The 20,400-nt window shown below is 40.6% G+C and overlaps 1 protein-coding gene across 1 annotated transcript; it reads right to left on the reverse strand.

The window, feature by feature from the left end:
• Positions 1 to 7,857: 7,857 nt before the first annotated feature.
• Positions 7,858 to 14,247, reverse strand: LOC148045576 (tumor necrosis factor ligand superfamily member 13B-like). The gene is made up of 6 exons (XM_087716634.1): positions 13,589 to 14,247; positions 13,421 to 13,517; positions 12,732 to 12,788; positions 11,749 to 11,861; positions 11,520 to 11,670; positions 7,858 to 8,106 (listed from the first exon to the last, which is right to left on the reverse strand). The coding sequence occupies exons 1-6, from the start codon at positions 13,919 to 13,921 to the stop codon at positions 7,994 to 7,996; spliced, it is 864 nt and encodes a 287-aa protein (XP_087572760.1). The 5' UTR covers positions 13,922 to 14,247; the 3' UTR covers positions 7,858 to 7,993.
• Positions 14,248 to 20,400: the final 6,153 nt, after the last annotated feature.

Below are 20,400 nucleotides of genomic sequence, written 5' to 3' on the forward strand. Positions count from 1 at the left end.
ACAAAGTGTTCCACTTAATTAGTAATGAATCTCAAGCAATTTTGGCATTATATACTTCACATTTTCATTAAAACAGGGCCAATGGTAAATAAGGTCAGTGCTTGTTGTATTGCTAACCCATGGATGAGTAGCTAGATGGTGTCCCTTGATTGTGACAGTAATAATCTTGCCTGAATCTAACAATTCATCTTGGAACAGCAACTGCTAAAGATTGGCTTGTTAGCAATTTGTCTTTAGCTGCAGCTTCAGGATAATAATAAAAATTGTCAAGACTTTTTACAAAGACTATTTCCATTTCATATGGAAACTGAGTGATATCATTTGTTTTTCTTAGATGACCTTGTGTGCTAATAAATGCACTCTGTGTTTGTTGCTTCTGCTACATCCAACATTCAGGAAACTAATAATGTACAATGACTACCTTCCTGTATTCAGTTCCTAAAAGGATCCAAACAAATGCATAGCAGACAGGCCTCCCCCAGCAGTTCCTGTGAATCAGTGCTGAGCACAACAAGAAAAACAAATGGATGCTTGATATGGCTATTGATCTGACAATGTAATTATGCTCAAATAGAGCGTCAAGCACAAAGAAGGGGGAAAAGGCTGTGTGTGTACAAATTGTTGCCATTTTAAATTAGGCCTTCAATTTAATATGTTCAATCAGTGCATTGAAACTGTGACTTTTAAATTAATAATTATTACTGTTCTTGAAGAAAGTGCATAAGAATTCAATTACTCCTGTGACATTTGTTTACAGTGAGCTATTTTTGAAATGAGCTAAAATATAAATAGCATTTTCAAGTTACTGTTAAAGAGACTACTAGGGTTGTTTACAATTTTTTGCAATGCAACCTGACACATCTCCACTTGGCCATGTGTCACACTGAATTCAGTGTTGCTTGCTGCATTCTCCAATCATCCCTCCAGATACACTGGAGCATTCATTGTCACCCAGCATAGCCAAAAGTTTTGCTGGTTGAGCACTTATGGCTGCTGATCCTGCTTCACCAGAAGGCATCAGACTGGGGAAAGTCGTCATTCTATGGGACTATCTGTGGATTTTTACTTAGAAGTGCTTGAAGTTTATTTATTTCTCATGTACTCTCTCTCAGGATTACTACTTCAAGGGGCATAATCTCTTTAGAGTTTGTATGATTCTCCTTACTATTTTGGAAAGAAATAGATAAGCTTAAAATTCTTTGGCTCAAGTTACCCAGCAATTCCCAATGCAAGATGAAATGTGCACACCACACATTACAGTGTTTATATACTATATAAACTATTTTACTCAACAAAAATTAATCAGTGTTTAGGGGCTTAGAGGGAAGTAAATATGTTTGTTCAGGATTAGAGCAATAAGGCATCTTCACATTCCTTAAAAAAATTCTTAACTTTTTGAAACCTATCTGATCCAATGTTCTGTTCTCTAAAATTTCTACAGTACTTTCATTGTGACAGCTGTCTTCCTCTATATACCGTATTTCCACCCATATAACCTGTGGGTTATATGCGTTTTTTACATACGCATCACGCCCCCCGCGGGGTATATAAGTGGGCGGGGTATACAGAAAATATTTTACACAGATTAACTAAAGGGAGAGCTTGGGAGTTCGAGGAATTGGGAGGCAGCTTTACCTCGGCTCCCCATTCTCCATCGGGGGCACGTGCAACCAGACTGGAAAGGGCTGGGGAGACTTGGCTCGGCGGCTCGGGCTGGGGAAGGGTTGGAGGAACGGAGGAGAAGGAAACTGCTGAGATCGGGGGAAGGAACAGAGGAGGAAGCCTGGGCAAGCTGGGGAAGGGTTGGAGGAAGGGGAATATCTTCCCGATTCCCCCATCTCCTCGCCCGTAGAACTGAAACGAGAGCTGCCCAAATATCTCCCGGCCCTTCAGGGCTGCCGTAGCGTGGAAGAATATACTCCTTCACTTCAGAGCGGGGCTAGGAGAGCTTTTCCTCCCACGGAGTTCAATAAAGTAGATGGAAGGGAGGGAGGAAGGGTCCCTCCCTCTTACTTTCCGCCCATTGAGATGAACCAGAGCCCTTCTTGAACCAGAGCCACTTGCTTTGATATACTGTCCATCTATCCGTCCATCCATCCACCCTTCCTAAATAACACCGAAACCTTTTACAAGAAAATCAGCTCAAATCCTCTTACAAATATCTGGGGATATGGATTTTTTCTTCTTTGGGGAAAAATATTTCCTTCCACTCCCCTCCAGAAGAACGGAGCTGATCTCGGAGTTTGGATTCTTAGGACTTGGGAGTCCCAGGGCGGTTTTCTCTCCCCGTAAAATCCCCCTTTTCTCCCACAATCCTTGCAGGCAAAGCGTTGAATTCCCTGGCAAAGAACAAACGGCAGGAAGGGAAATCGCCTTTCGAAGAGAAACGCCGTTTCCAAATAAATGCAGCTTTCCCCGCCTTTCCAGATCTCTGCCTTGATTTGAAACGAACCTTTAAGCTCCATAAACCTCAGAAACGTTTCCTACGATGAAGAAGCCGGATTCTCCATTCCTGCCGTTTGTTCTTTGCCAGGGAATTCAACGCTTTGCCTGCAAGGATCGTAAGAGGGAGGGACCCTTCCTCCCTCCCTTCCATCTACTTTATTGAACTCCGTGGGAGGAAAAGCTCTCATAGCCCTGCTCTGAAGTGAAGGAGTATATTTTTCCACGCTACGGCAGCCCTGAAGGGCCGGGAGATATTTGGGCAGCTCTCGTTTCAGTTCTATGGGCGAGGAGATGGGGGAATCGGGAAGATATTCCCCTTCCTCCAACCCTTCCCCAGCTCGCCCAGGCTTCCTCCTCCGTTCCTTCCCCCGATCTCAGCAGTTTCCTTCTCCTCCGTTCCTTCCCCCTTCCCCAGCTCGCCCAGGCTTCCTCCTCCGTTCCTTCCCCCGATCTCAGCAGTTTCCTTCTCCTCCGTTCCTTCCTCCTTCCCCAGCTTGCCCAGGCTTCCTCCTCCGTTCCTTCCCCCGATCTCAGCAGTTTCCTTCTCCTCCGTTCCTTCCCCCTTTCCCAGCTCGCCCAGGCTTTCTCCTCCGTTCCTTCCCCCGATCTCAGCAGTTTCCCTTCTCCCTTACTCATCGCGGGTTATATAAGTGGGCGGGGTATATGGAAAATATTTTACACGATCTTGAAAACCTGCGGGTTATTCACGTGGGCGGGTTATCTGTGTGGGCGGGTTATATGGGTGAAAATACGATACATTCCAACATCTTCATTTGAGTCAATATTATGAGAATAGTATATAATTTTTCCATGATGCATGCCATAATGTTTGAAAAATATTTCCTCTAATTGATAGCTTTTACATTACTATATCTGGTAAAAAGGAATACATCTGTTAATTTCTTCTCAGTTTTTATTATGTCTGAATAATTCTTATTCTTGCTTAATTCTGCAATTCGAAGCATTGCTTCTATAAACATGTCCTTTTTCAAAATGCATGTTTGATTCATTTAAATTTCCAAAAATTAAACTGACATATTCAGAGAAATATGAAATGCTAGACAGTTACAAAGGAACTATAGCATGAAGATTTCCTGGTTAGAAAAGAAGGCTAGAATGTGAATTAGGTATCATTGTATTGGCAAATATGTTGCTAGAACAACTGAACATGGATATTTCATCAAGGATGAATCATTGTTAATTCTTGAGATGATTTAGGATAGCTAAGAAGCCATAGTAAATTTTCTAAGAGTTGATTATAATAATTTGTTAACACAATGATTTGAAATTTTAATATGGTATTATTATTATTGTTCTTGTTAACTATTTTGTCATTAATATAGTATATAGATGACAGGTGAATAATTTGCAAATAGAATTAATAGTTTGGTAGTTTAAAATCTTTTGGACCTCTTTTGCAAGGAATGGGAAACTAATATTGCTGTAATCACTATTCAGCTGGAGGGAAATATGTATATTTGTGTTAGTTTTTTATCCACATTTTAATCTCTTGTTTGTCACTTCAACATTTTTGGGGTTTTATTTTACCTTAAAAAAAATAAAATTAAAATAGATGAAACAAAAAGAAGAAAGTGGCATAAACAAAAGCCCTATGTCTGAAACTTCAAGCTGCTCTGAAACTTAGATCTATGTTGAAGTCTGAATGACTGACTTGATATTATTCATAGAAATGTGTTTATCAACCAAGTGCAGATCAATTTACAACCAGAATTGAGCCTAGAATTTATGTTGCTAAGTAAGAAATTTGTTAAATGAGTTTTGTCCCATTTTATGACTTTTCTTGCTACATTTGTTAAGTGAATCGCTGCAGTTGTTAAACTAGTTACATGATTGTTAAGTGAATCTGGCTTCCCCATTGACTTTGCTTGTCAGAAGTTCGCAAAAGAAGATCCCGTGACCCCAAAACACTGCAAGTCATAAATGTGAATGTGTTGTCAAGCATCTGGTGTAAATCACATGGCCATGGAGATAATGCAATGGTAGAAAGTGTGAATAAGGGTCATAAGTCTCTTTTTTTCAATGCCATTGAATGGTCACTAAGTAAACTGTTGTAAATCGGGGACTAGCTGTAAATTCCAGCAAAGAAAAATAGCAATTAGCAAATGGAAAGTGTTGTGAAATCTTCAGCCAGCAGATGGCACTGAAGAGTCTCCTTAGCATCAAGATGGCATTTAAAATTTTAAAAGGAGTTCCAGTAGGAAATTGAAAGAAATCCCCTGTTGATTACATTACCTGGATGCTTGTTTTTGAAACACCAACATATCCTGTGCTTTCATATTATACCAGGGATCAAGAAATGCAGGCAACAATGTGCATAATGGAGAATCTATGCTTTCTTTGGCTTCACTCCATCTTGAAACCCCTCCCATTATGTCAGCTGTCACAACTAAATAAAGGAGCTCTAAAACAGAGTTACTGAAATATGAGAGTTAGCAATTCAGCAGGCAATGTGGAGGTTTGCCAACATAAAGAAAAACTACTGGTAGTAATTTATTATAATTTAAGTAAAGAGGAGCAAGGGTGGCTTACTGCAAATCTTAGAGGTAATGATTCAGTTCTAGCACATGTATGGATTGACTTGGCAGCACACTCACCTCTAGAGATCTGCAAACATGATGTGCTTGTAGTAATGTGTTGTATGAATAAATTTGAAAATAGTCTAGGAAGCCAATCTGGGACATATTGTAAACTAGATTCAGAAAGATTGTAAGACAGAAAGTAAAAGCAATAAATCAGAAAATGCAGCGCAAAACTTCCCACCTTAGTAGCAATACTAACATGCAACATCTGCACACTTTCTCGCAACTGCATTTCAAGATTTTAAGCGAGGAAATTATAACCTATTCAATCTCTGCTATGGGTGCTTTGGAGGCCAATTTTTTTTTTTTTTGAGCCCAAATTGAAAAACCCTTGAGGGAACTTGATTTGGGGTGGAATTTCATGCTTAAAAATGGTATTTCTTGCTGTTTTTAAAAATCAAACTTTTGCACCTAGAGGAGGAAAACTCCTGAGCCTGTGGTCAGGAAAAAGGATGCTTTGGAGGCCAATTTTTTTTTTGAGCCCAAATTGAAAAACTCTTGAGGGAACTTGATTCGGGGTGGAATTTCATGCTTAAAGTGGGCTCAGGAGTTTTGCTCCTGTGGGTGCAAAACTTGATTTTTACAAATAGCAAGAAATACCATTTTTAAGCATAAAATTCCACCACGAATCAAGTGCCCTCAAGGGTTTTTCAATTTGGGCTCAGAAAAAAATTGGCCTCTAAAGCACCCATTTTTCTGACCGCGGGCTCAGGAGTTTTCCTCCTCTGGGTGCAAAAAGTTTGATTTTTAAAAGCAACAATGGAGTAGTTTTTTAGCTTTTCCGATTCCGGACACAACCAATATGTGTTTCTTGTTCGAAGCTGAGCTCTGGGTCTAAAGTAACATTTTCTGGCTGAATTGAGTTCTTTTGCCAATTCTGAGATACGCTTTGGTCTAACTTCTCAGGGAAAGCTCAGATCATTTTTAATGGTCCTATGCTGATGTTTTTCTTCTCAAACACAGGCACAGACAGTTTCTCAGATGACACCCAATTTTATACTGTATGTGAGCCACCGTCAATTGCTCAGGGAGACCTTTTTCCCATCCTACCAGAACAGAGACACAAGTGCTGGCTGAGTTCTAACATGGTTTTCCCTCCTTCTCTCAAAATGATTTGTTGCTCATGTAGGAATAGAGAGGTGATTGCCCAACTGCTGTTTCCTATTCTTCTTCCCATCATTACAATTCCTATCCTGCTCTGAGCCAGCAACTGTAACTGATGAGAATATATTTGGCAATTTCTGTAAATAATTGTTAATATTCTTGCTCCAGAACTGAGAAAGATATTGTGCAATATCAAAAGGTTGCAGCTACTTCTATGCCATCCAATAGTTCATTGTCCAATGAACAGAAGTCATGCTGCAGTCAGGACTGCCAATCCTATAGTAATGTTATCTTTCACCACCACCCTCATCTCAGATGTTGTAGTAAATGGCAATGGCTTTAGCATCTGCTGTTTCTTTGCTGCAAAGCTGTAGGCACCAAGGATCCCTGCATCCCACGAGTGCACAAGCCAACCGGTAGTAAAATAAATTGCAACCCACCACTGTCCCAGAAACTGGAAGTGTGGCATTTTAAGACTCCATTCTCATTTTTGCTGTGTTTTTTTATATTTCAAAGACAATACAAATGAACTAAAATTTACAGTTAGTGCAGATACTCATATTCAGTATGCATCAGAAGTGAATCAATATTTGTTTCTTAACCATTCCAGACCATCCAGTTTTGGTTGCCATGGTGTAAAAAAGATGTGGAGACTCTAGAAAGAGTGCAGAGAAGAGCAACAAAGATGATTAGGGGGCTGAAGGCTAAAACATATAAAGAATGGATGCTGGAATTGGGTATGTCTAGTTTAATGAAAAGAAGGACTGGGGTGACATGACAGCAATGTACCAATATCTCAGGGTTGCCACAAAGAAAAGGGAATCAAGCTATTCTCCAAAGCACCTGAGGACAGGACAAGAAATAATGGATGGAAACGAATCAAACAGAGAAGCAATCTAGAACTAAGAATAAATTTCCTGACAGTTAGAACAATTAATCAGTGGAACAACAGAAGTTGTTAATAATCCAACACTGGAAGTTTTAAAGAAGAGATTGGATAACCATTTGTCTGAAATGGTATAGGTTTCCTGCCTAAGCAAGTGGATGGACTAGAAGACCTCCAATGTACCTTCCAACTATTCTATTCTATTCTATTCTATTCTTTTCAAGAATTATCTGCAGATTATTAGTAAATAAGATAGGTGGGTGGATAAATAAAATATACACTGCATTGCTTGCTTAGCCCTTTAAATGTAACATCCTGATATAGTTACTTGCATAAGAATCATATAAACATTATTTTGATTCATGATCATATTTGAAACCATGTTTAGGTGTGTCCTAAAGAGGAATCATGTTCTTCCTGCATGATGTAGTTCATATTTTTGTTGCTCTCTGTAGGACACTTGATGCTGTTCAAGTGCAGCATGATTTCTTGCTTCCTCTTCTGCAGACTGCATGAAGCGAGTCTTGATTCTCCAGTTGCAGCTGCTTGGGGAAAATGTAGGGAAAGTTGAGATATTTACACTTTGTCTTGTCCGTGACTTTGTTGGGCTCAGAAGGATGACCTCTTGGGAACAGACTTTGAACTCCAGAATTGATGCAGCAAAAGTTCAACTCTTCCTATGTAATGAGACTATTTATATTTTCACAATAAAAGTTTCATTTCTGGTAATCCACACATGGGAGGGTAGTGCATGACAAGCATGAGTAGGATTTCCTCTTTCTGAATAAGTTAATATCTTTTTTTTAAATCCATTAATATCTTTTTTTTAAATCCATCATTCAACTTACTAAAGAGGTAATATACAAGAAAACCACATAATGATTTCAAATTATTTCATAATTCCTGAAATATCGGTGCGCTGGAAAAAGCTATATAATTAATAACATCAAAAAGACTTTCACAAAAGTCTGACTGCACCAAAGAATGTGACATCTCCATTCAAGACTATTTTGGCACTTGTCCGTGGTATGGTAAGCTGAAGTTCATCTCCTTCTTCTAATTTTGCAACACCTGCCAAAACATTGCAATCATTTTTAGTACAACAGTCTAATATAGCCAGACCAAAACAAATCGTATTGGCTATGATTTGGCTAGTCCTTAATTGACAAAGCTGCTACCTTCTTTCATTTTGAGGTTAAAAGATGCATATTATGCACATTTTAAACACCTATAAACAAGGTGTATTTAAATAAATATACTGTAGGTAGTCCTCAAGGTACCACAGGCCATTTAATGAACATTCAAAGTTATAACACTCTTCCCACCAAAAGCTATATACAAACCAGTCAAGTGCAGGCAGGGGAGGCAGAGCCTCACCACTGTCATCATGAAAAGAAAAAAAAATGTAAAAGGAAAAAGGCTGAGGTAGTTGCTGCTAGAGTCACAGTGGATGACTCTGCTTAGTGCTTAACTGTTTAAAAAAGCCTCTAAAAAAGTGCCCTCTACAAGAGGCGGCTGGAGAACCACGTGCCTCATTTAGTCTGACTTTATGATCACTCGAGCAGAGTTAAGCAAGGGTTAAAAGCTGAAAAATTCATCTTATGTAGATGAGGCACGTGGTTCTCTTGCCTCCTCCTGTAGAGGGTGTTTTTTTTAGAGGCTTTTTTAAACAGTTAAGCAGAGTCATCCATTGGGGAACTTCGGCAGCAGCTAGCCCAGCCTGACCTCAGCAGCTCTTGCCTTTTTCCTTTTACATTTTTACATTTTCATGATGGCAGGAAAGAGCAGAGTTGAAATCCTCTGTGATTGTGAAACAGCTGGAAAAGATATGCGGGTTGGAGGGAGGGGGAAGAATTCAAAATTAATGTAATTTGTAAGTAATTGTAAGTAATTTGTGTGTGTGTGTGCGTGTGTTTGTTTCTTCACTCAAACAAACTCAATTTGAGAGAGAGTTTGTTTGAGAGTGAAGAGAGGGAAAGGGGTAGGAGTCGGAGAGGCAGGGAGGAAAGCCCGCCAGCTTTCTTTCTCTGCATCCGGGGCAGCCTGCCAGCAGAGGCAGGTCTTTTACCCGTCTCTGCTGGTGGACTGCCACTTTCTTTCTTTTGCCCAGAGGCTGCAGCCCGCCTGAGCTGCCCACCTCTGGGCAAAAGAAAGAAAGCGCCCATCTGCCGCTGGCTTTCTTTTGCCTGCCCTGCCGCTATGTCCGACATAGAGGTGGGCCACCTCTATGTCGGACATAGCAGCAGGGCAGGCAAAAGCTGCTTTCTTTCTTTTGCCCAGAGGCGGGCAGCTCAGGTGGGCTGCAGCCTCTGGGCAAAAGAAAGTAAGCACCCGCCCGCCGCTGGCTTTCTTTTGCCCGCCTCTATGTCAGACATAGCGGCGGGTAAAAGAAAGCCAGCGGCGGGCTGGCGCTTTCTTTCGCCCACCTGTCAGAATTCAGGCGGGCGAAAAAAAGAAAGCGCTTTAGACAGTGGGATGTTGGGGGAGAAGACTGCCTCACCAGCCATAAACCTCACAACTTGTTTCAAAGTTTCAATGTCTGCAGCCCCCCCCCATTGTCATTGGCCCATATAATCGACCACAGAGACACTGCAGCACACCCACTGACCTATTCCCCACATCCTGTTTACTGTGTTCCCTCAGATACCTGGCCTGCTTTTCCACCTCACCGGCTTCTACACACTCCTCCCCACCCACCCCAGTCACCATGCTCCCACTTATCTTTCAAATATATCCAGAACTCAGAAAGATGGAGTAGGAAAGGCACTGGGCCATATGGCACAATCGAGGAGAAGAAATACTATTGGTTTTGCTTTCGTCCCTATACTTTGTTCCCCCAGTGCCAGCAACAGTAGTGTAAAGATAGCATTGCTGGCACTCGGAGAGGCAAAGATTGTGAAGAAAGTAAAACCAGCAGGATTCCTTCTCCAGCATTACCAGCGCTAACGTAAAGCTAGTGCTGCTGGTCTTGGGGGAGCAAAACATAGCAAGGATAGCAGAACCGAAAGGATTTCTTCCCCTCAAGTCTGCCATGTGGCCCAGCAATGGAGCGGCCTTCTCTACTCCAACTTCCTGAGCTCTGGACATCTGTGAAAGATAAGTGAGTGATTATGGCAGGTTAGATAGGGAGGGGATCTTAGGGATGTGGGGAACCCAAGCGGCAGGAAGCGAGCATGGAGTATCTCAGAATGTAGGAGGAAGCCTTGGGAGGTCCAATGTGGGTGGGCCTGTCTCTGCACTAGACCTCACATGATTTCCCACATTCGTCACCCCTTGCTCTGCTTAATGACCCATGCATCCGTTTAATGAATGCATTGGGGGGAGCAGGGATAGGGAGGTTGTTGACGATGTGTTCATTTAATATGGACCCCAACTTTTGACAGTAATGGATAGGTTCCATAACTCTTGTAAATCAAAGACTATCTGTAACTCCTCTTCTAGAGAGATCTTGACTTCCAACAGGTATTGAAAGGCAGACTACAGTAGTGTGGTGTAATAGATAGGCAGTATAATTTAAGATTATGGAAGCTGCCTTGGGGCTTTGGATCAGTCCCTCTTTCAGATTCCAGCCTCTCCTGAAGCATTCTCATGAGGCTCCAAGGATGGGGGATCATGGACACTAATCTAAACTCTTTGGACAATGGTGAAAATAGAAACAAATCTCCACCAGTCAATTGCAAAAAGCAGTCTTAGTTGGAACAGCTTGTATCCTGTGACATCATCAAAAAACAATATCTTTCTATCTCAGTCCTTAGGAAGGACTCAAGAGATGGACAAAAGTAGGCAAATCCAGTCTAAACACCTGGCTGACTATGCCATCAACAATAATAATAAATTATGCATTTCAATTTCTCCAGGGGCTTGGGTTCACTCAGCAGCATTGCATTTTCTAAGTCCTGCCTGGCCTAGAACATTCTTCCCCATTCCTAGCAGATTTTATGCCTATGTCCATCAGGCAGTCCCCAGTTTTATGCCACTTTCCTAACACAGAAAGATGTGCCCAAAAGCAAAAAGCAGTGTATCTTTGCACCTGTTTCTCTAACAGAGGTTGCTGCCTGCCACTGAAATTGAAAAAGAATTAACTGCAACTCACCTATATGGAAGTGCGCCGAAGTGGCGCAGTGGTTAAATGCAGCACTGCAGGCTACTTCAGCTGACTGCAGTTCTGCAGTTCGGCTGTTCAAATCTCACCGGCTCAGGGTTGACTCAGCCTTCTATCCTTCCGAGGTAGGTAAAATGAGGACCCGGATTGTTGTTGGGGGCAATATGCTGACTCTGTAAAACTGCTTAGAGAGGGCTGAAAGCCCTATGAAGCGGTATATAAGTCTAACTGCTATTGCTATTGCTATGGTGTAAGGAGTTCAGCATAGCCCACCACACCATCCACTAATGAATTCTTTTATATGGATAATTCTGTTTCCTACCAGTAAAATGCTTATCTAGGCATTATCTATCTATAAATTTAGGATGGTTTTCATAATTACCAGCAGTATAACAAGAATTGTTAGGAGAGGTTTCAGGCATGTTTTGCAGGCAACGAAATAATGTAACCAGACTGAGATCATCTCCAACGACGTGGGCTTTTTTCCTCTGAATCAAATGTCCCATTACAAACATTTCATCTGTATATAAAACCTGAACAAATAAATTTCATTATGACTTTAAATTAATACTTCAGACAGATTAGTAAAAGAACTTTTTTCTCTATTTTACCTGACCATATATGAAGAAGTAGCCAGCTTCTCTGACCAGTATTTTATTTCCATGTTCTTCTAGAGCTGTTCCTCTTTTAAAGCTAAGAAGCCAGGGAACTATACTTGAGTCATCTGAAAAATTATTAGTATCTCATTAAACATGGATTGACTATTTTCCTTGTATATTTCCTATGTTTTTTTAAAAGAAAAAAATATTATAGCTTTCAGATGAGTAGCTCAAACAGAAACTAAGAACAAGTATTAATGTTTGATGAGTAATTCAGATAAATATGGTAAGCCATGATTAATGGTTGAGGATACAAAGGGAAGGGAAGGATGAATCACTAAAAGGTAATTTACCTTTTATCTTTTCACTATGACTTTTTAAATTCAAATGTAGCAGTGCTTTTGTATCATCTTGCTTTTTTCAACTTTCTTTTGTAATACAATATTTGCTTTTTTTCAATATTCTTTTTAATCTATTTCAATTTTTAACAATACATATGGATTTTAAAAAAGAGATAAGTAGCTTTACCAAGGTAAAGTCCAAAGATCTTCAGGAACAGCCTCCTGACAGAAGCCATATTTTTATGGATCTACCAGGGTTCAGATTCTATCTAAATTCACTTCAGAAGGTTGGTGAACTAGAAGAATGCAGTGGAATGTAGGAGAACGTTTGTAGTCAGGTGTCCTGTGTAGATTTTTAGCATATAAGCTATAGAAACAAACAAACCTTTTGGGACAAAGAAACCATAATTGGTTGTGTCATCCATTGAAACAATGGATCATCAGAGTCGAAAACCTGAACCTCTAATGTTGTTTCAGAGTTTCCCCTAAAAGTGGGAAAGGTAGAGTGGTAAAATGCTAATAAATATAACTGGATTTTCCCTTCCTGCATTATTTAAAAACATGTTTGAGCAATTATAATGCAATGGCAGAACATGTTTACTCACAGAAAATTTGTGGGTTGTGCTAAATCAAGTTAAGAAATTAATACATTACCATGTTGCCGAATGGCACTTTTGCTGTCAGCCATCAATTGCAGACATGACTGTAGTACTAGAAAGATATATTTCATATTAGAGAGAAGGGGGAGAAAACAAGGAAATTAACATGGGATTCAAGTAAAATAAATAAAAAAATAATTCGTTTCAAGAAAGTTTTGATTGTAACTCTTCCTACACTACTAATGAGTTTTTAATTCAAACTGGTTCAAGGGAATTTGCATTCATATTCTGTAACGAATACATGTTGCTAGGGGCCCATTCAAAAAAAAAAGACAGTTTAGAATTATAGTATTGCTAATATTATACTTTGGGGGAAAATGAACCATGTTAATAAGAGCAAGTATGATGTAATACACAAGATAGGGTTAGTTCACCTTTGATTAGATGCATATGAGTTGAATTCCACTGACTGATCAGGGAAAGAGAGAGAAGGATTAAAGTTCATCAAGCAACAATTCATCTAAAGAGTGGAAGCTTGAAAGACACCCATCTCTTCAGCAGAAAAGTTTGCTATTACAGATACCTCTGGTCTACCCTGCCAGCATCTGATATTGTGACCATATAAGCCCATCCACCCCCCATGCTCAGCCACAATTCTTAATGTCCTGAACCCTGAGGTATTTTTCCAGAGACAACTATGATCTCCAATCAGATCTTATTTCATCCAACCAGATCTTATCTTACCTGTTTCTCCTCTCTGAGAGGGGGATCTTTTCCCTCTATGGCTGTCTCCAGTCCACATTATGTTTCGGTTTCCTCGATGTGATCCCCAAACAATTCCCTGACAAAACACGGGCAAATAAGCATCATGAAGGGTGTAATGCCTCCAGTGCCCAAAGGATTTCAACTCACCTGGCTGGAAACTGCATTGGCCACCTTCCAGTATGGAATGAAAGGGCTGGCTGCCTTGGTTTCTCCCAAGGGCTCCACAAGCTGGGGAAGTGAATTCCTTGCCTGATTCTTGCCATTCAGCTTGCTAGTGAGGACTGCTAGTTCTGTTTTTAGTGCAACAACATAGTAAAGAGATGCGGCCGCCAGGCAAGAGGAGACAAACACTGCAAGTCCAAGAAAGATGAATAGGAGCCCTTTGCAATCAAAGCCATTAACAGAAGGAGAGGAAGAGGAGGAAGACCCACAAGTGGTGAAGGTATTGCCTTTTTCTCGCGGGAAATTCATAGATTTCATGACTGTTATTAAAGCCAAGTAGAAACTTCAGCTACTTCTCATTCTGTGCAATGCAAACATTTGGCCAGTTGCATCCAAGCTACGTGGTCAAAATCCAATACTGCGTGTTTCCGGTCATGAGAACCTGCTGATGCCACATATGTTGTTTCTGCTCTGCATCTGCACAATGTGAAGCTCTGTTTCTGTATTTTAGCAATGAATCTTCCTCATTTTGGTTCCTGCTTCATTTATTACCCATTATCCTCATTATGCAACCCCATGTCCTTGCCTGACTGCACAATCTCTACCAATGAACTTGCATTTTGCAGCTGGGCATTAATTTCCTCCTTGGCAAATGAGTGCTGGGTGGGAGAATTTTTTTAAAAAGTGGGACTTCTGTCCATTTATAGTTCCCTCGTAGGCTACATATATCCCCTCTCATTAGGTCTGCTGTTGCAGAAGCATTGCATCAGTTCCAGATATTCTTTTTTTCCCCAAAGAATTTTTTATTCTCTTACATACCATTTTAAGTATACATTCACATGATTATTCTTCTTTACATTTATCATTCTTATACATTTATTATTTCATTTAATAGGTTATAATATACAGTTTGGGTTGCTTTATTTACCATGTCTTCCTCCTTTTGTAACACCACCTTTCTTCCCTTACTTTTCTCCCACTCTTGCTCTTCCTCTTCCCCTTCCTCCTCTCTCACCTTCTCTTTCTCTCCTTTCCATCCTTCTCTCCTTACCACTTTCTTCTTTCCCCCATTTTCCTTTCATTCTCTCCTCCTCTCTCCCTTTCTTTTTCTATTATTGTTGGTGTATATTTCAAAACTCAGTTTGTGTTTCCTTGGGATGGAACCCAAATATAATTTAGTATCATTTAGTATCCGCTACTTCTCCATATTCTTCTATTATTTTAACTAGTTTTGGCCCTGTTTCTATTGGATGCTCCATAATAAACACCAAATCATCGGCAAACGCTTGTAATTTATACTTTTCTTTCTTAACCCTCATACCTTTTACCTCTTTATTTTGTTGTATTTTTCTATTCAAAATCTCTAGTGTCAGTATAAATAATAATGGCGATAGTGGACATCTTTATCTAGTTCCCTTCGTAATTGCTATCTTTCCTCTCATGTCATCATTTACTATTACCTTTGCTGATTGGTTATTATATATTGTTTTAATCATATTTATAAATCTCTCACCAAATCCCATCATTTGAAGTTGCATTATCATAAAATGCCAGTTCACATTATCAAAGGCCTTTTGAGCAACCAGAAACTGCAACAGCATTTGCTTTTCAGGGTGGGCTTCATAGTACTCTAGCGTATTCAATACAATTCACATATTGTCTCTGATCTGTCTCTTGGGGAAAAATCCATTTTGGTCTATGTGTATAAATTCATTTAAAAGTCTCTTCATTCTTTCTGCTGTTACTGATGCAAAAATTTTATAATCCATATTTAATAGTGAAATAGGTCTATAGTTCTTAACTTGTTGTGTATCTGACTCTTCTATTCTTTTAGTATCTTCTAGAGGACTTTTATCAATTCCTTTTTGACAACAAAGGTTCAAGTTCAACCCTTCCTAGGCAGCTTATACCAGGCATCATTTACTACTAGATAGCAATGCAGACAATTCATTCAACAAATGTTATTTTAAGTTCCTCGCTTCGAAAGCAAATCTCAGAGATTTTCAAAAGTTACCAAGAAAATCAAAGGCATAGAGTGAAAGTTAAACCCCAAGAGATTTCAATTTGCTTTCTAACATCCTTAAGCAGTTCTCAAGATCTATCACTTCCTTTCTTCTATCTAATGGCTCCGTCCGTTCGATGCAGGTCCGAGGGTGGGAGAGCTTTGTAACGTCCACTCCCCACTTTTCTTCTGCCACTCTCTCTTTAAAAAGCTTTTGTCAGATCCCTGAAAGTGATACTGTCATTCAATTGGGAGGAGGGGGGGCCTTGGAGTCAATTTATTAGCAGTGCCTGTGACAACTGAGATTTTACAACTGGTATCCTGGTGCCAAAGTGCCTTGAGATCCCCTCACCTTTTGGGGGAATGTTTATGATGGCCATGTGGGACGTTTCACTTTAATGTCTAATGGAAGATAGCCATGGGAATGTATGTTTATTTGGCTCTCAGGGCAGTTGAAAGAGGAAACATCTTCACACTTGTGTATTGGCTAAAATCTGCATTCTAACTAATGGGAGGGTTCTCTACTGCTTTAATTCTACTTGCATTGCCTAAGGGGATTCAGATGTTGCTTTGAATTCAATGGCTGCCATTCTACTTAATAAAAGGTTCCTTTTAAAATACTCTGTTTCAAGAGTCTTCACTTTCTTAAGTTAGGAGAGGAGCCCTTACAGCTTCAACCAGAGGTTAAAAAGTTAATTTACAGGAATGTTGCACTTTCGAGCACTCTTATTATCTCATCCAGATGGTCACCACGCTGATTCCCGTGCTTTGTCTGGCCTTCCAGCTGCGGTAGCTCGCATTGGCTGCCTTTCCTGCTTTGGGTCCAGAGGCAAATGCAGGCATTTTAGGGGAATTGCAAGTTCCCCAATCACACCCACTTGTTCCCCCACTCTTCACTGTCTCCTAGGACAGCTATGGTAGGGTTAAAGTTAATCCCTCCCCCGATACAGTAGGAATCTGATGGTTCTTCAGAGAGCCCTCTGGAGAACACGTCCTGTTACTGAGATTCAGGCCACACCCCTCTCAGTTCCAGATGTTCTTGTCTGGTTCATGTATGATTACTTCCATCAGCCCACTTATCATTAGATTGTCCTGGTGGTGGACCTTGTTACTACTGGTGATATCCAAGCCACCCTGATTCTCTTACTTCATGTCAGTCTCATATCTGAGGCAGGCAGCTGAAGTGCTTTGACCAAAGAGCCTTACTGGTAAGGTGGGCACCAATCAGGATTTGAACCTGTGTCAAGGGTCAATATCTAACGGTTAGAGTTGATTCATCCAGCTGTAATGCAAAGTCTGTTGTCTGTAGTATGCTGTACAATACATCTTCCACATTCTCAGCCATTTCATCAATGTGTCTTTGCACTGAATTGTTGCTGAGAGGAATTGTCTAATTATATCATGTAGTGACTTATTTATTTATTTATTAGACTTATATACCACTTCATAGGGCTTGCAGCCCTCTCTAAGCGGTTTACAGATTTTTAGCAAATTGAGTCAGAAAATTGCCCCCACAGTCTGGGTCCTCATTTCACCCACCTCGGAAGGATGGAAGGCTGAGTCAACCTTGAGCCAGTGAGATTTGAACCTCTGAACTGCAGATAACAGTCAGCTGAAGTGGCCTACAGTACTGCACCCTAACCACTGCGCCACCTCGGCTCCTTATGCAAAACAGTACTCAGAACCTCACTAATGGCTGGTAGGATGAGTTCTTCACCAATAGTATGTGGTTTTCCAGACTTAGCAATCAGCAATGAAATGTTTTATGATGCACACAAACCATCAGTGTTTTGTTGGGAAGCATTGCAAAACATGTGTGATAGTGTTGGGCGCTTTTGCAAGTTATCACGAAGTGATTGAAAAAAAGTTAGGTTCTTGTCTGCCTTATCAGGATGTGCCTTCTTCAAATGTTCATTCAGTCTGGAAGGCTTCATTGCCTCATTAGAAAATACTTTTTCACATAGTAGGCACTGTGGCAGCTGCTGGTTTGATGGTGCAGGTATAAATCCATACTTCAGATATTCCACACTATATTGTCTACATTTCTTCCTTGAGTTTTCTGCTTCTGCCATTTCTGCTCTGAAAATCAGAATATTTACAGTATGTGTGTGTTCACATCTGGTTTAAGGCTTTGCTAAGTGAATAAATAAACCCTACCAACTCTCTGCCTGCCTTCTCTGTGCAAATAAACCAGGATGTTGCTCTTTACTCTGCAGCAAAGCAAGGATTCTGGATTGCGATTCTGTAGCATGATGAGATGATCAATTAAATAAAGTTTCATTTTACAAAGTCATTGTGGGCACATTGTTTGCATTGGTGTAATTAAGAAAGCACCAACATTTGCTGGAATTATTTGATGAGATTATTGCATGGTACCTAGGGATTCCCAATATTTAAAGTGAGAATGGGAACATTTTAACAGATCTATATGTTCTTGGGTTCTAATTTTCACTAAAGAACCATGGGGATGGAAAGGGAAATATAGACAATGGAGTCCAATCCCCTTCCTCAACAGATTAGAAGCAAAGAATAACTCTAGCAAAATGTAGCCTTTTACTTCTTTGGGGAGTCATTTTCTTTTTTTTAATTATTATTTCCCCCCAATGCAACTCATGCAAAGGGTCATCTACATGTACATTACATTTTTCACACTTTCCCAGACGGAGGAAAATAGTTTAGAAAAAAAGAAAAACTTTCCCCAGTCCTGGCTGTTCTGTTGTCCCCCTCCCACGCCCTGGATTTTAAACTGAATGCTAGGCTCAGCTCTGCAAAGAAGCCAAGATGGAGAGAAATTGCTTGGGAAAAGAATAGATACCTTGGCTGGGGCGTGGGGGAGGTAGCTAGAATAGAAGCAAAGGAAGACTCACCGGACAGAGATCTGCTGGGCTGTGTGGGAACCAGGGAGCAGCAGCAGCACCACTTGTGCCTCTAGGCGAGGTACGAAAAGGAGTGAGTGGGAGGGGCGGGAGGTGAGGACGGAGCCAGTCAGTGGTGCATTTTACCAGTTCTCCAAACTGACCATAATTTGTCCTACTGTTCAGGAGAACCGATCAGAACCGGCTGAATTTCACCCCTGCCGGAAGTGCTCAACTGACTGGGGGCCAACAAAGCCCCAGGCAAAATTGCGCCCTGCGAGGGGGCCACCTCCAGCACTCCTCTGCCACATCCCTTGCCTCTTAGCACCCCCCTGCCGCCGCCCCTTGCCTCTTAAGTCATCCCACCGCCCCCCAGGGGGTGGTACCGCCCACTTTGGGAACCACTGCTCTAACCAATCTGCCATCCAGCTCCTCCATATATATGTAGATAATTACAAGTTAAGCACTAAGCAGAGTCATTCATGGTGATTCTGGCAGCAACTAGCTCAGCCTTTTTCCTTTTACATTTTTTTTTCTTTTCATGATGACAGTGGTGAGGCTCTGCCCTATGGTTGACCCATCATAACAATTCATGCCATGTGATAAAAGTCATATACTAATCCCAGGGACTTCCAAATTTCTCCAAAACTCACAGAACATCAAATAAATATTTGTTGGGTTGCAGGCTAGCAACTACTTTGTTTTTTGTGAGCTGCAAAATAACAAACTCACTGCTCAAATACAGTATCTAAATATTTTCTGGTTTTGCCTTAATTAGAGATCCATACTGCTAGATACTCAACAATGTTGCTACTCCTTGTTAATATGTGTTCATCCCTTGCTGATGCTGAAACTATACGGCTATTTTTTAATTATTTCCCCAAAAGCAATTTAAGCAATGGGGGTAGGGAATGAGTATTCAATAAAACTTGTTTCTTGCTTTTAGTCTGATGTTTCTTTCCTTCTTCAGTTTTACAATCTGTAACCATTTCAGCTAGTCACAACCTGTTGTTGGAAAAAAATCTCCTGGTTCATTCCCCAGCTGGAAAGCAGTCACCAGCACTGAGAAGAAATTGACACGGAAGCAAACTGCCAGAAAGCGGAACTCTTTAATTCAGGAAGGCAAGAGAAAGTAGTGACACAGCTCAAGCATTCCTGGCTAGCAAGCAGTTTGGGATTGTCTCTCTGTTGGTTTTTTATACCCATTTTCCCTTTGAAACTTCTGTAGTTTGATGGGTTTTGATGTACCTCTAGTTGAAGTGATTGCTCTGAGTTTTTTTCTTCCTACCTTAATGAGTTAATCCTGGTCCCAGACCTTTGTCTTTCCAATCCTATCAGGAGCCAGGAAAAGGGAGTTCTAGTTTTGCCTTGGTGAGTTATTTTTAGCTTGGTCCCACTTATCTTTATTCTTCTACTTAAGTGTTTCTGTGGTCAGCTTTGTTACTTTTGTAACAGCCATTAATGGCTTTTGGCTGCTCTGAGTTTTCCTTTCCGCTGGTGCTTTTGCTTTGGGTTGAATTTCTTAAAGGGGGAGGGGTTGTTTTAAGTCTTTTGGCACTGCTTTAGTGGTTCCTGGCACTTCCCTTTTGGGGTGTACTTACCACATTCTCACACTCAGTTCTCTCAATCTTTGTGAAAATATAGACCATTGCCACCTTCTCCTCTGTTACTTCATCTGTTCTCCAGATTTTCTGAAACAGAGACTCAGAAAGCCATTGTACTGTGCTTTGAGAAGGTGCTTTGCAACCAAAGATTCTCAGAGTTTGCAATTCAAACACCATGGAGCTAGTCAAAGAAGAATCTTCCCTTCATGGAAACCGAAAAGAAAATTACTTCACACAGGTGAATATGCATCTGGTCACAATTAAGGACAGGCAAATGCAATATCAATCACAGAGAAGTATCCTTTCATTATTTACCAACAGGCCTCCCCATAATCA

The sequence above is a fragment of the Thamnophis sirtalis genome, unplaced genomic scaffold, assembly GCF_051295495.1.
Source record: "Thamnophis sirtalis isolate CommonGarterSnake01/CBP01778 unplaced genomic scaffold, rThaSir2_p1.2 scaffold_5, whole genome shotgun sequence".
Taxonomy (NCBI): Eukaryota; Metazoa; Chordata; class Lepidosauria; order Squamata; family Natricidae; genus Thamnophis; species Thamnophis sirtalis.